The sequence below is a fragment of the Schistocerca gregaria genome, chromosome 3 (genome assembly GCF_023897955.1).
Source record: "Schistocerca gregaria isolate iqSchGreg1 chromosome 3, iqSchGreg1.2, whole genome shotgun sequence".
NCBI lineage: Eukaryota > Metazoa > Arthropoda > Insecta > Orthoptera > Acrididae > Schistocerca > Schistocerca gregaria.
The window spans coordinates 481,404,707-481,421,046 of NC_064922.1; the positions used below are offsets into that span (position 1 = coordinate 481,404,707).

The following is a 16,340-nucleotide window of genomic DNA, read 5'->3' on the forward strand; positions in this document are numbered from 1 at the left end:
GAGATATCGATGACAGCTTCGCTTTTTCAAGTAGCAGTTTCCAAACAAAACTTCTGGTGCTAGAATTGTAATTCCAGTAGCCTCCGTAGCAACAAACATGCGTTCTGAAAACAACGACCATGTGAAGCCCAGCTCGCTCTTCTTCGTCGAGTAGGCACAGAAAGTAGCAGGTATGGGAGCCCAGGCAGATACCTTGTTCCTTGACTTCCGGAAGACATCTGATGCAGTTCCGCACTGTCGCGTAATGAACAAAGAACGAATGTATGAGTATCAGACCAACAGTGTGACAGGATTGAACGGTTTCTTGCAAACAGAACACAGCATGTCATTCTGAACGGTGAGAGGTCGTCAGGCGTGGAAGTATCTCCGGACGTGCCACAGGGGAGTCTTATAAAACCATTAATTTTCACCGTGTAAATAAATGACTTTTCAGATGTTCCATGAGCATTTCCCGCGGATGAAGTCGCGAAGCTAGAAAATTGTAGCGAACTGCCGGAAGACCAGCAGATGATCGATACTTGGAGAAGCAGTAATTGACGTTCGATATAAACAAGTGTAACGTATTGTGAATACATGCTCGTACACAGAAAGACCACTTACTGTATAATTATAAAATTGCAGAACAATCACTGGAAGCTATTACTTTCATAAACTATCTAGAGGTATGTGTACGAAGAGCTTTGAACTAGAATGGCCACAAAATTAACCTCGAATAAGGCAGATGTCTGACTGAGATAAAGTGGAAGAATATTCAGAAAATGTAGTACATTGACAAAGGAAGCAGCTTACAACACTTCCGCTCCGTCAGTATATGAATGTTGCTTGTCAATATGTGACGCATACTAGATAGTGCTGATGAAGGGAGAGAGAAGATCCAAAGAAGAGCAGCACGATTCGTTACAGGTTCATTTAGTAAGCGCGAAAATATCACGGAAATACTGAGCTAACTCCAGTGCAGACGCTGCATGAGAGGCTTCTACAACACGGGGTGAACTACTGTTGAAGTTCCGAGAGCGTACATTCTTAGAAGACTCAACCAATTCATTCCTTCCGCCTACGTGTATCTAGCGAAAAGACACGAAGATAAAATTAGAAAGATTCGAGATCACTTGGTAGCTTACCAGCAATCGTTCTATCCCCTAACCATACGTGACTGGAACAGGAAAAGGGGGAAGTGATACTGAAACAGAAGTTACTCTCCGACTCACAACTTAAGGGACTTGCGAAGACTTAAGGGACTTGCGAAGTATAGATGTAGATGGAGACACCAATCGCTTTGATGTTATAACCCAGAGACTTTTCGGGGACGTTTAAAGCATGTGGCGAAGTCTTGCCAGCTGTTCAGTTCAACATTATTACAGAAAAAGAAAGTTAAACAACATTATAACCACGTTTCCAATCACTAATTCGTATTCTTTCTGCAGTTGTAGTTCAGGGGTAGTCTTCACCTATAACCAATTAACTAAAAAGTCAGTGAATTTAATCTGCTAATATATAAAAATCATTTTTCTCCAGCCAGTTGAAACCACTCATAGCAGCCCTAAGTATACGACTATTGAAGGGTGGTGTGGTGCGGTGGAGCTATTTCCGTGATCAAATATTAGTTAATTCATAAAATACAGTAGATGGTGAAAATCAGTACAAGCTCCAGCTCCTGTTACATTTAAATTTAAGCCACTGCAACGAAGACACATGCGGTCACTGTCCCCGCCCTCGGTCAGAGAACTAGCGCTGCCACAGTGTCACCAACGTGGGAGGCCGAACCGTCCCTTGAGCCGAAAGCCGTAGCAACAGCAGTCTGCAATGCCGCCCCCAGTCAAGTTGGCTACATGAGCTTCTTTCTGTCGGAGGACGCACACTGCTGTGCCGTGTCCGAGGAAACAAAACTACTGAGAGACGCTCCCTCAGCTCCAATTCATTGAAGTTCTTAGTAAGCTTCGCTTCATTATTAGTAATAGTGCGAAAATTGCAGATGTTTTCCCGTACACGCTGTGACATGATTGTCACATTCACGGAGCAATATTTGTCAATTTTTTTCTAATTTACTTACTATTTTTTGAGTATAATACAAGGCTTGCTAACTCTTGGTGAAAGTTTTCAAATTGATAAGAAAAGAGCTGCCCGACGTGTTCGGCCCATGTTCGAGTGTGACCGCTGGCTGTCAGTCACACAGGCTCTGCAGCAAAGGAGTGTGTCCTCAGGCTCTGCAATCCGTGGAAGCGTTTGCCATAAGCTCCTGCCTCACGCGTTGGCGGTGAATTCGGTTTTCTCCTTTGAAGGCAGCTGCCACTAATCCACTGCAAGACCCTAGAGAATATTTGTGCATGACGAATCCACCTCCCTGTAGACGAACCTAAGAACAGGCTGCCAGGGAGCTGCTCGGCAATAGTGAGGAAACTCGTTGCCTTTCCCTGCAAATCTTGTTATCCAATCAAATAAGCTTTGTGTGTCACCGTGTTTAGGCGCGAAGAGCTCTACCAACGAGTGGAACATGGATGGCAGCCATTACCAACCTCCTGCATATTAAGAGGCATTCAGTAAATCAAGAATGAGAAATTCCTTTAGCGTTCCTCTCTGTCCACGAAAGTAAAGGGAAAAATCTCACTGATCACTGTCACAATAGCCGAGTGTCCTCCCCTACATGCAGACTTTTTCAAACAGTTGGGAGCTAGGTTCAGAGCAATAAATTTTCGTGCTATTGTAGTGTGAAAGCCACAAGAGTCACCGACGTTCCAGAGGTTGTCAGGGACAGCCTTTCTCTGCCGCCATCTCGGCTGCCTTTTCCGGTGATTATGGCGCATTCTGGCGCACGTCCTCTGCGTTTTGAACAAGTGTCGTATTTCGCATTACTGTTATCCACTTTCTGGGCTGATTACAATTTGCGGGATTTGCTACGCAACTTGAGTTGCCTGAGTAACTATGTTATTTCATGGGTCTAGGACTCGTATAATTTGCATTTACGACCTGCACAGATTAGAGAAGCTTATAGTGTTTCCGAAGCAGCCCTGCTCGTAAAACAGGTGCGCAGACGACTTAGTGCTCGCTGAGTTGGAGCACTTTCTCACATAAAATTAAATATTCATTTAGTTGGAAAGTTGTTTTCTGATTTTTTTTTTAATTTTCTGTGATTCGAGAATTTGAGTGAATAAATTACTTATTAAATTCAGACTTGATTTGAATTTCAGAACCAAACTATTATACTACAGCTGATCCTGGTTAGATGATCCTCTTGAAACGAATATAGCTCCTGTATTCGTAACTTGTCTCTCTCACTGTGACAGTGTTCCATTGCAAAGTAGGTGCCGACCATCTGGTTGAATTACTAAACATGAAGTATGATTACCGATTTAAGAGCACTGCAATGAGCTCATCTTAGGTGGGCTAAAGACAGGTTAAAAAATAAAGTAACGATAGGCAGAAAAAGTAAAGATAGGCACCACAGGTTCTGTTTGCGTCGACTCAGATTTTTGGCCACAGGACGGTTAGTATTCGATTTGACTGTGGAGCAGGATATACTTAAGGAGATATTGTTCACGGTGTTCGCTTCCAGCATGGTGTTCGCTTCCACTGTCTTGGAACATATATTCAGTTTTAGTCAAGGGAATTTCGTCTGTGATTAACATGCAAATACGAGGTTTACACCGTAAGCCATCACCGTTGTAGTTCCATCAATGTTAGAGCGATAATCTTTGACACGTTGCCCCTGTCAATGCACTCGCATTATGCAATTCCTCATGGGTAATTAGTTTCGTTTTTTAATGCTAAATTCCCAAGATACCTCTGTGCTTTTATGAGCAATACTCTCTCTAGGAACTGGATAGGATGTAGTTGTTTCCCGTGTAATGCTATTTCTTATTATATACTTTTAGCTTGATCCCCAGCGAGCTTATGTATCGTCGAATAGTCCAAAAATGTGGTCTGACAAAGTCCCACTTTTCGTCGCAAACCTCATTCGCGTTTCCTTGTTTTTTCAAGAATTTAAGTCATCTGATTACTGTTTCCGGTCTCTTACTGGCCTGTAGTCTGTCGCTGTTTCCCTTATTAATCAAGTTCATTGTCTCTGTTCCAAGAAAATTTGTTTAATGTCTCCACGGTCCACTAAGCGGAAAGTTATCAGAGCTCATTTTAATCTAATAGTAGAGGAAGCGGTGACAGGCAGTACTCTTTGCTTTTCTCATTTCAACAAGATCCACAATGTTCAAGACCGATAAATACTAAGTACCATATATTGTAATTTTTTTTACAATATTTCTACCTACAGTGCTACCAGCAGATGAAAATGTAGTTTACATCGATATCTCTGTAATTAACATAGCTATAACTGAAGGCTATACAGCGTTTAGCATGGACTTTCATCACAATTAATCTAAGAGAAAAAAAGTTACGATATCTTAAATGCAGCGAGAAATATTTGAGGTGAACATCTTAGCTGAATCTTCCTGTATTCTACTTGGAAGTGGTTTGGTCAGTAACGTATGCTCCACTTGTTACGGACAAACGCGAAAGGGGTTACACTTTTGCTCTGCAAAGAAACATCCGCGGCACTTAGTTTGAGTGAGGCGTTATTAAGGCGAGCGTTTAGAAACATGTGGGGAGGGGCGGCTCACCTGGCCCGCCGTCCTTGTGCAGGATCTCGGAGCGCGACATGTCGCTCATGTGGCTCTGGTGGCTGGCCGAGCCGTTGTTGGTGGTGGTGGGCGTGGACGACTTCTCGGGCGACACGCTGTTGGAGGCGGCGGCCAGCCCCGCCCCCACCGCCGCCCCTACGTTGGCGGCCGCGGCGCTGCGCTGCTCCACCGCCTTGCTGATGGTGAACGCCGTCGTTTCCAGGGCAGGCGCGCTGCCATCCAGGGTGGCCGTGCTGTCGCCGCACACGTCCTGCGTGAACAGTGGATGTCAGGATGCGGCGAGGCCCCGCGCTCCCTCGTCGTGCAGATGTCGTAAGGACGCTACAAACACTACGATTTATAGACCGACCGAACAACAAATTGTACGTGATTTGCAACTTCCTGGCAGATTAAAGCTGTGTGCCGGACCGAGACTCGAACTCGGGACCTTTGCCTTTCGCGGGCAAGTACTCTACCAACTGAGCTACCCAAGCACGACTCACGCCCCTTCCTCACAGCTTTACTTCTGCCAGTACCTTATCTCCTACCTTTCAAGCCGGCACGGTAGCTCAGCGTGTTCGGTCAGAGAGCCGGTTGGCCTCTGTAATAAAAAACTGAGTGGAAGAATCAACCACCGAATTTGAACAGGATGTCTTGCGACGTCCTGAACGACCAATGACAATGATCAATAACAAACAAAATGATAAAAAAAGTAAAGAAAATGTTAGAGCACTTGCCCGCGAAAGGCAAAGGTCCCGAGTTCGAGTCTCGGTCCCGTTAACAGTTCTGATCTGCCAGGAAGTTTCATTTCAGCGCACAGTCCGCTGCAGAGTGAAAAATCTCATTCTGAAATTGTACGTGGTTTGGCGTACTCGCTGACGACCATATTCTGTAAAGTACTGTTACAGTCTTTTCTTTCTGTTGCTTGTGCCTTTTTTTCCGGCGGAGACGCAGGGTCGGCATGGTTCATCAGATGTGGCAATGTTAGTGTTAAGGGGTGGCCGGATGCCTTTCCTGCCGCCACCCCGCACCCCTCGGGACGGAATTAGTGTACCCCAACTGTCTGCGACTAGTGTAATCCATGGAATAGTGTGAATGTGTTCTGACGCCTGCGAGCCGTGTAACTGAGGCGGGACGTGGGATCATCACGGTATTCACTTAGGGGGATGTGGAAAACCGCCTAAAAACCACATCCAGGCTGGCCTGCACACCGGCCGTCGTCGTTAATCCGCCGGGTAGATTCGATCCGGGGCCGGCGCGCCTACCCGAGTCCAGGAAGCAGTGCGTTAGCGCTCTCGGCTAACCTGGTGGGTGTGTAAAGCACTTTTACAGTCGGAATACTAAATCAGACAGTACTTTAATCACAGTGTGCTTTACGATTTAGCGGCTCGATACGTGCAGTGACGGCGGTCCACCAGCTGTAGAATATATATCGCGGGAAAAGTTCCTACCTACATCTCTCTACACAACATTTACACTATCTGATCAGAAATATCCTGAAGACTATTACTGGACATTAATGAGCGGTGTGTCCACCGTTTGCCTTTATAATAGCTTGTACTCCGCTTCGGAATTTTCAGTGATGTTTCTGAACGTCTCTGAAAGAACGGCGCCCCATTCTTCCTCAAGAACTGATCCAGAGAAGGCAATGGTGTTGAACGCTGGGGTCCGTTGCGAAGTCTTCGTTCTAATTCATCCCAAAAGTGTTCTGTTGAGTTCAGGTTCTCATACTGGGCAGGAGGCTCCATTTCAGAAATGAAGTAACTGCAAAATATCGCAACATTAAAAAGTAGTTAATGTAGGGTGATGAACTTTCAGGTATATATTTGCCTAGGTAATGTATGTGTAACTGAGTCAGACTGAAAAATCACAGGTTAATGAAAAGCGTGAGGTAGGCCATTAAAGATGTGAAATGCTGGTATGTTAATTATCGGCCAGAATGTTGAGTGTAAGTAGGTATTGTATTGTAAGGTGCCGGATGTCAGTTTGTGGAATGTAATACCATGCCTGTTGCACTTGGTCCGCAAATAAGGGACGGTTAACGCTCTTTGCGAATGGCGTTGGAGGTGTCGTCCGATAAAGTTCCAAATCTGCTGCACTGGGGACAGATCTGGTGATCGAGCAGGCCAAGACAACATGTCGACACTCTGTGGAGCCTGTTGGGTTAAAACAGCTGTATGTGGGTGAGCGTGATCCTATGATAAGCACCCCTTGAATGCTGTTCATGAACGGCAGCACAACAAGACGGATCACCAGACTGACGTACAGATTTGCAGTCAGGGTGCGTTGGATAACCACGAGAGGGCTCCTGCTGTCATACAAATTCGCCCTCCAGACCATAACTCCAGGTGTAGATCCAGTGTGCGTAGCATCCTGATAGATTGTTTGCAAGCCCTCGACCTACCTCACTCTAAGCAACACGTGGCTATCACTGGGCCCGAGGCAGAACCAGTTTCATCAGGAAACACAACAGATCCCCCCCACCGTCCACCAGTAAGCTCTCCCTTGACACCACTGAAGTCGCAAATGGCGGTGGTTTGGGGACGGTGGAAAGGATGCTACAGGGCCTCTGTAACTGTTCTTTTAATAACAGATATGAAACTGTTGTGTCACTGTCGGGCCTTACAAAACGAACTTTTTGAAGGAGAGGGAGGTTTACTGTATGCCCACGAATAACGATTAATGGTAAGTTGCAAAATTTTAAAGTTATGTACAAAAAATCGAACTCAAAACCCTAAATGTGTATTTCTCAAGATAAAGTTTCTTTAACTACTTCACATTAAAACATAACTACTCGGTAAAATTGGGTGCCCTTTTGGATTTAATAAAACAGACATTTGTAAGTTTAGCGTGAACCTCAAAAAATTGTAATTTTTCATGTTGTTTGTTATTTATTTACATTTAAAGGCAACAGAATAAGTCGATTTACAGCACCTAAGTTTTCAAGTGGCCGCCATTTTGAAATGAAATTAGAGAAATTCGATTTCCCAGGTTCACCCGTTGGAGAATTTCATTCTCCTAATGTACATATGTTTAATTTTGATAGCAACCTGTTCTTCACCCTCAATCGCGCGAACCATTTAGTTGTGCAATCCGCGCAGAGGTATTTTGGACATCATTTTGTGCTGCAAAGACTCATCAATTTACTAGCCTAAAATTATTTACATATTATTTAAGATATTTACATTTTTGTTAATAAATATTTGTATGAAAAAATAATTTTTCCGCAAAAACTTGTTGAACATGACCATAAAATAAGGCTACGAGGCCGAGAAACCTCCTTAATAGCAACTGAGTCCAAATGAAGTTTATCTCAGAAACTGCTGCTTGCATTATAATTGTTGCAATAATGAGGAAGTGTATTCTGTTGTCACTAGTCTTTTTTATTCCTAACCAGTAAGACAAATACCACAACCCTAATTAACAGGAATATTTTTTGTCATGTTACACATAAGTGGGAAGTCCAATCGAAAAATAGAACAGCAATGTAGTTATAAACCTAGCACTCTGTTTCCGTCAGTTAAACGAAACGGGTTACCACTTAGGGTTCCACGCGCCTCACACTTAAAGCACATTATATCGTGCTGTAAGGCTCCAATAAATTGCGGTCTTGAGCAGTAGAAAATATATTCTTAATATTTCGTTCACATAGTGTGTTTACTTAAAAATCAATATCAGTAAAAAGTGACGCATGTCGAAAACCAGGTGCACACGGCAGGAAGGGTATGTTCGTAAACTTTTCATACGTCGAAATCAGAATTATATTAACACCTTCAGGTGCTAACGGGCGTTGATATATATCAACGGGGACAGGTGAAAATGTGTGCCCCGACCGGGACTCGAACGCGGGATCTCCTGCTTACAGCAGCAAAAATGGCTAGCTTACAACGAAATGACATGAATAACGAGCCAGATAATTGCAATCATAAATTACAGCACTCAAAAAATGAGGAATGATTAGCAGTCTTTAGCAGTAGCACACATTCAGCACCTCCACTGTCATGAGCCACTGAGGGCACAGATGACAGCGCGACTGCAGGGACTATCTCGCGCACGCCTCCCGCAAGACACACATTCTCACCTTGTATGTCCATACACTACATTTGTAGTGTCCCACCCCAACACACGCCGTCTTCAAAACTGCTGTCAGAAATGAAACTAAATAGAAAACATAGTGTAGCTTCTCCAGAAGAGAATGATGCTTGTCGATAACATCGGAATTTCACTGAGGCTTTTTGCGCTTGATGCTGTGGTATATCGAGAGGTTGTAACAATGGAAAATTGTACTGAAATGCAGGAGGATCTACAGTGAATTGATGCATGGTGCAGGGAATGGCAATTGAGTCTCAATGAAGACAAATGTAATGTGCTGCGAATACATAAGAAAGAAAGATCCCTTATCTTTAGCTACAATATAGCGGTCAGCAAGTGGAAGCAGTTAATTCCATAAATTATCTGGAAGTACGCATTGGGAGTGATTTAAAATGGAATGATCATATAAAGTTGGTGGTCGGTAAAGCAGATGCCAGACTCAGATTCATTGGAAGAATCCTAAGGAAATACAATCCGAAAACGGAGAGCAGCGTGCTTCGTTACAGGATCATTTAGTAATCGCGAAAGCGTTACGGAGATGACAGATAAACTCCCGTGGAAGACTCTGCAGGACAGACGCTCAGTAGCTCGGTGCGGGCTTTTGTTGAAGTTTCGAGAACATACCTTCACCGAGGAGTCAAGCAGTATATCTCGCGAAGAGACCATGAGGGTAAATCAGAGAGATTAGAGCCCACACAGAGGCATACCGACAATCCTTCTTTCCACGAACAATACGAGACTGGAACAGAAGGGAGAACCGATAGAGGTACTCAAGGTACCCTCCGCCACACACCGTCAGGTGGCTTGCGGAGTATGGATAGATGTAGATGCCAGTTCCGTGTTTGTGCATAGGATAGTCAGCGAGATTGAGAAAACTGACTCAAATGTAAGACCACGTGTGTGCTCTTTGCGGGGATTGGCAACACTGTCCCGCCCCTCCACAAGTTTCTTTCGAAGCATCAAATCTAAAGTAATTCTGAGCAGACTATAGATAGAGTGAACACCACTTTGCTCTACCCCGTCTTGCAGTTTTTACATTTGCTTGCTGAAAATAAACACGGAGAACTGCAATTACCGTGGGCGACGATGTGGTGGCAGGGACGCCACTGGTGGCGTCATCGCTGATAGCTTCTGCGGAGGCGGTGGACTGCCCCTCGACAAGCGCGAGAGAGGACACGAGCGCCTCGGCGGCGGACGACTTCTTGCTGGCGCGCAGGCGGCGGAAGCGGCGCTTGGACAGGAACTTTACGGTGGGTCCCGTGCGGGCGGAGGCGGCGCCGGGCAACAGCGAGGCCGGCGCGGGGGCGGCGGTGGCGCCGGGAGACGGCAGCGACAGGGACGGCGGACGGCTCTCCGCCCCCGGCGTCGCTGGCGGCCGGGCCGCAGCCGCCGCCGCCTTGTCTGGCCTGTGCACGGGAACAGTAACATTCTGAACACGCCCAATTTTGTGACTAGAATCTCTATTACGCAGAGGGCTGTGGACGTGATATTCAATGTCATTCTTTATTGTTAGTGTCACTTTTGACAGATGAAGTGTTTTCCCGTGCTCACTATTTCTGGTTGCTACACTACTGGCCATTCAAATGGCTACACCAAAAAGAAATGCAGATGATAAACGGGTATTCATTGGACGAATATATTATACTAGAGCTGATGTGTGATTACGTTTTCACTCAATTTGGGTGTATAGATCCTGAGAAATCAGTACCCAGAGAAACCACATCTGGCCGTAATAACGGCCTTGATACGCCTGGGCGTTGAGTCGAACAGAGCTTGGACGGCGTGTACAGATACGGCTGCCCATGCAGCTTCAATACGATCCCACAGTTATCAAGAGTAGTGACTGGCGTATTGTGACGATCCAGTTGCTCGGCCACCATTGAAAAGACGTTTTCAATTTGTGAGAGATCTGGAGAATGTGCTGGCCAGGGCAGCAGACGAACATTTTCTCTATCCAGAAAGGCCCGTGCAGGACCTGCAACATGCGGTCGTGCATTATCCTGCTGAAATGTAGGGTTTCGTAGGGACAGAATGAAGGATAGAGCCACGGGTCGTAACACATCTGAAATGTAACGTCCACTGTTCAAAGTGCCGTCAATGCGAACAAGAGGTGACCGAGACGTGTGACCAATGGCACGCCATACCATCACGCCGGGTGACAGGCCAGTATGGCGATGACGAATAAACACTTCCAATGTGCGTTCACAGCGATGTCGCGAATCACGGATGCGACCATCATGATGCTATAAACAGAAACTGGATTCATCCGAAGAAATGAAGTTTTGTCATTCGTGCACCCAGGTTTGTCATTGAGTACACCACCGCAGGCGCTCCTCTCTCTGATGCAGCGTCAAGGGTAACTACAGCCATGGTCTCCAAGCTGATAGTCCATGCTGCTGCAAACGTCGTCGAACTGTTTGTGCAGATGATTGTTGTCTTGCAGACGTCCCCATCTGTTGACTCAGGGATCGAGACGAGACTGCACGAGCCGTTACTGCCATGCGGATAAGATGCCTGTCATCTCGACTGCCAGTGATACGAGGCCCTTGGGATCCAGCATGGCGTTCTGCATTACCCTCCTGAACCCACCGATTCCATATTCTGCTAACAGTCATTGAATCTCGACCAACGCGACCAGCAATGTGGCGATATGATAAACCGCAATCGCGACCTTTATCAAAGTCAGAAACGTGATGGTACGCATTTCTCCTCCTTACACGAGGCAACACAACAACGTTTCACCAGGCAACAGCGGTCAACTGCTGTTTGTGTATGAGAAATCGGTTGGAAACTTTCCTCATGTCAGCACGTGTAGGTGTCGCCATCGGCGCCAACCTTGTGTGAATGATCTGAAAAGCTAATCACTTGCATACCACAGCATCCTCATCCTGTCGGTTAAACTTCGCGTCTGTAGCACGTCAGATTCACGGTGTAGCAATTTTAATTGCCAGTAGTGTATATTATGTAAGTAGCGACCTGCCCAGGCTTCGTACAGGTAGCATGAACTGATTAGATCAAAATTACTTGGCGTATTTTACTTGGGGCCACTAATATAGTTCAGAGAACGATTTGAAGTTATTAAATATCATCGCTTTCATATACCGTATGTGAAATAAGCAGAATGCAGCAGTAAAGTTGTCTGGAGGTAAGAATACTATGTGTGCCATATTCACTTAACGTTTGGAGTAACACCTCATGCTAACGATGGGAGCACACGGTGAGGTATGAGGTCTACAACATGCTCCCGACGTTTAGCAATAGATGGCAGTAGCGACAAGTGGTGGTGCAGCTAGTAGGTCGCAAGTGTCATACAATAAGCTTAGGCATTTATCAACATACAGCTATCAAAATATTAGTCGATTTGCGATTGCGCTATAAAATTATGTCAAAATACGAGCACAGTTTTCGTAATTTGCGGGAAGTTTCAATTTTCCGCTTTGGCACGAAGATATCTGCCGTTGAGACTCATAATATGCTGGGTAAGACCTCTCTTGAGTCATCTATTGGTGAAAGAATGTGAAGAGTGTGGTTTCAACGCGTCAAGAACGGTGATTGTGACGACGAAGACCAGCATGGCGCCGGAAGAAAGAAATTTCTCGAAGCTACGAAACTTAATGCAAACAGTCACAGGAAATCCTTATCGAAAGCAGCTGGTGCGTTTGAGTCGAGCTTTGTAAGACATACTACCAGACTATAGCGTAGACATGAAAAGGTGATGCAGCATTATAATTATTGTTCCATCCCGAGTCGCAAAATCCGGCAAAACATACTTGGAAACGTCTAAAAGCTTCCGAAATCGAAGTTTTGTTAACCACATTGCAGTTGATACAATTCTGATTACTGGTTTCGGCACAGTTGATATTGCCATCTTCAGGTCAACGGATACGTGAGTTATAAAGCCAGTACGTGCGGTACATTTCCATCTAGCTATTGAAAACATGGACGCTAAACTCACAGAAAAGACACTCCCAAGCAACACTAAGAACATTAAAATAAAAACCTTAACTATATCAGCAGGGCCCTGTCAAATACATCAAACAGAGCACATACACCGCTGCACACTTCACTTAACACGCCATAACTGATGTTTAGGTCCTGTTATACTGGTTGTTACGAAATAGGTACCATTTATTTCGAAATCTCTTACGAGCTAACGAATATACTTGTCATAACATTTAGTTTTTTGTCATGTGTATTTTCTGCTGAGCTCGTTCTCTCCCTCTTGGAGCGGTGTTGTAAAGTATCTTCACCTGATCCATTTGCGACATACTGCTTTTTTCCTGGTTGTGCCTGTGCCTGTGCCTCTGGCGTGCCCGCGCTTTGCTTGTAGCAAAGTGAATGAACTTTAATAAAATTTTCTAAATGTCAATCCGTTATTATTCTGTGCCATAACAATGTCAATACACCCTATGGAAGAATTTGGGGATGAGACAGAACTTAGGCTTTCCTCCAGACCCAGCGTCCACCACCAACATGTACTCTGCTTTCGGCTCTTGAAAAAGAATGAGTAACTATCCCCCCGACACGTGTTCAGACAGCGCAGTGAAAGCATCTCCAGCAGAGTCAAGCTTTCATAGAGGCAAGCTGTGGACACCCACACACTACTGTAAATTAATAGGTGTCAAGCTGTTTTTGACCACATAGTGTATGTCCCAGCCGCTTCTATGGTGTAATATTGTTGGACGTGTTGACGTGAAATGACAGTAAATGAACTATCGGATTTGTACATACCGATGACTACTTCATGAATGAAATACTTGATTTTTTGGTGCATCAGTGCGAATTGTCTAACGCACCTGCAAGCAATGGTGGACTGCTCGCAGCCACGTAGCACGAGGTAAGAAAACTAATCGTAAATCGATACTAAGCAACGGAAAAACGGAGACTAGAGTCATGCCCTTCCAATGAAATGAAATGGCGTGTGACGAGGGCCTCCCGTCGGATAGACCGCTCGCCTGGTGCAAGTCTTTCGTATTTGACGCCACCTCGGTGACTTACGCGTCGATGGGGATGAAATGATGATGATGATTAGGAGAACACAACACCCAGTCCCTGAGTGGAGAACATCTCCGACCCAGCCGGGAATCGAACCCGGGTCCTTAGGATTGACAGTCTGTAGCGCTGACCACTCAGTTACCGGGGGCGGACGCCCTTCCAATAACAATTTGTTTCAAACTCGACAGACATTGCTGTTTCAAGTGAAAGCCCTTTATGTTTGCCACCCTTCCGTTCTCATTGCGTGTGTGATGTTTATTTATTGATAGTGTACCGCCTAATGTTATGAAGTGATAGTGACTGGGTACTGAGAGAATCGACAAAAAAATGGTTCAAATGTCTCTAAGCACTTACCATCTGAGGTCATCAGTCCCCTTAACTTAGAACTACTTAAACCTAACTAACCTAAGGACATCACACACATCCATGCCGGAGGCAGGATCCGAACCTGCAACCGTGGCAGCACTGAAGGGTCTAGAACAGCTCAGCCACAGTGGCCGGCGAGAATCGACAACTCTTTGCTCTGATTACTTAGGTGATAAATCATTCCTTCCTTTCTCCGGGTCTGTTTCACTACCACTTGTTCCAAAGGAACCACATCGTTACAGAGAGTTGTTCCTAATGGACCAGACTTCCGGGCGAATTCTTAGAAAGAGTGTGCCAAGTAGGAAGCTAGGGATATAGAGAAGTCACTGGACCGGAGCACCTGGCCCGCTGCTAATGCTGGACTGGTGCTTTTGTTCTATAGCCGTGCTGTGGTTCTGTCTTAGTGTCACAGCCGATCACGCTGGGCTGGTGGTTCCTAAATCGCTTTACGGCGAGGGAAGAGTCTTTAGGACGTCTTTAGGAGTTCCCTGGCTGAATAGTCGGGCACACATCCTCTGCGTTTTTGTTTTCTGTAAGCACTGTGAATATTCCTCTGCCATGTCACAGTGCATCCGGCGCAGCGGAGGGATCATCACACTGTCGCCCACGTACCTGGCATGTTTCACTTTGTCTTTTTGTGTTCTCAAGCCTACTGGTTTTTAGCGGGCCCAAAATGCGTGCATTCCGGTTAGAGATCAGACTATGACGTCAGTTGACATAATGAGGCGCATCTAATTTTTGGCGGCAGGCTGCCCGGTTGAAGGAGTGTCTTTGGCCCAAATATTGGTGTTGCGATTTGTGCGGTATTTTCTTCACAAGATTGGCTAGGAGGAATCACACTGTGTGCTATTGGCTGTTTTGGATTGTCGGTCTCGATGAAATGTAATTTTGTGTGTGTTGTGTACGGAATGTGAAATTTGGTATTCCAATCCGGACCACCGGACAAGTAGGTCAGTATATTCCGATTCGGAGCGCCAGAGAGACAACTTGGTATGTTTCTCGGAGAGGATATTGAAGCTCGGACGTCAACTGGAGTCTGTTGATCGAGAATGAGGCCAACCGACCTGATCACCAGGTTCCGGATTTACTCAACGCAGACCGTGGGATTTACACACGACGGCATCTGTGTATGGTAATATACTGGCTGGCAGATCCAGCACGTATGGAACTTTGTCGTGTTGCTCTTACGTCCACAGCAGCGCATTCATGTGCTTAGTGAGAGAAAAACATCTTTTTTGGCATGCACCATGTGTACACTCTTCTAGTGTTTATTCACTGTTTCGAGATATATTAATAAAGCAGAAAGATGGCGTCATTGTATTGTTCACAATAGGTGGCACAAGTGTAGCGTAGTCAAACATTAGGTCTTTAGTTAAGCGTTGCCAAAATTATCGTTATTTGCTCGTAAAACATTGATAGCCGCTCACTCAATTTGTCTTTGTAGACCTATGTTTGAACAACAAGCCATATTACTGCTTCTAGTTAAATACACTGACGGTAAAAAATATCGCAACGCCAAAAAATAGTAAATGTACAGTAATAAAATTTTGGGAACACATTTTTCTGGGTAACATATTTACGTGATTAACACTGCAAGATCCCTGGCTGACGTAAGTGCAAGATGAGTCATTGCAAATGTGAAATGCTGGTGCATTACTAACTAGTGTTAACAGCCAGAATATTGAATGCAAGTATGCAGACATGCATGCATTGTATTTTAAAGGTACCAGATGTCAGTTTGTGGGATGGAGTTACATGCCTGTTGCAAAAAATGGCTCAGAGCACTATGGGACTCAACTGCTGAGGTGATGAGGCCCCTACAATTTAGAACTCCATGCCCAAGGCAGGATTCGAACCTGTGTCCGTAGCGGTCGCGCGTTTCCAGACATGCCTGTTGCACTTGGTCGGTCAATATAGGTGCGGTTAATGCTGCTTGTGTGTTACGCTGGAGTTGTTTGATGCTAACAGGATGCGTGGGATTACCAAGAGAGTGATCCTGCTGTCATACGGAATAGCACCTCAGAGGAAACTTCCAGGTGTAGGCGCAGTGTGTGTAGTACTCAGACAGGTTAGTTGAAGGCCGTCAAGGGGCCTCCTTCTAAGCTACACAGCTATCACTAGCACCGAGGCAGAACCAGTGTTCATCAGAAAATACAAAAGACCTCCGCTCTGTCCTCCAATGACCTCTAGCTTGGCGGCACTGCAGTTGCAAACGACGATGGTCGCGGGCCGGTGAAACGCACGGATCTCTCCCCGAAGTAACCGATATGTAACAGTTCG

At 45.4% G+C, this 16,340-nt stretch overlaps 1 protein-coding gene across 1 annotated transcript in view; it reads right to left on the reverse strand.

Moving 5' to 3' along the window:
* Positions 1-16,340, reverse strand: part of LOC126355437 (5-hydroxytryptamine receptor) — a 491,691-nt gene that overhangs the window by 19,020 nt on the left and 456,331 nt on the right. Inside the window, exons 6-7 of the mRNA XM_050005746.1 lie at positions 9,775-9,942; positions 4,608-4,878 (exon numbers count right to left, since the gene is read on the reverse strand). Of these exons, the coding sequence (XP_049861703.1) occupies positions 4,608-4,878; positions 9,775-9,942 (439 nt within the window). The remainder of the gene's footprint in view (positions 1-4,607; positions 4,879-9,774; positions 9,943-16,340) is intronic.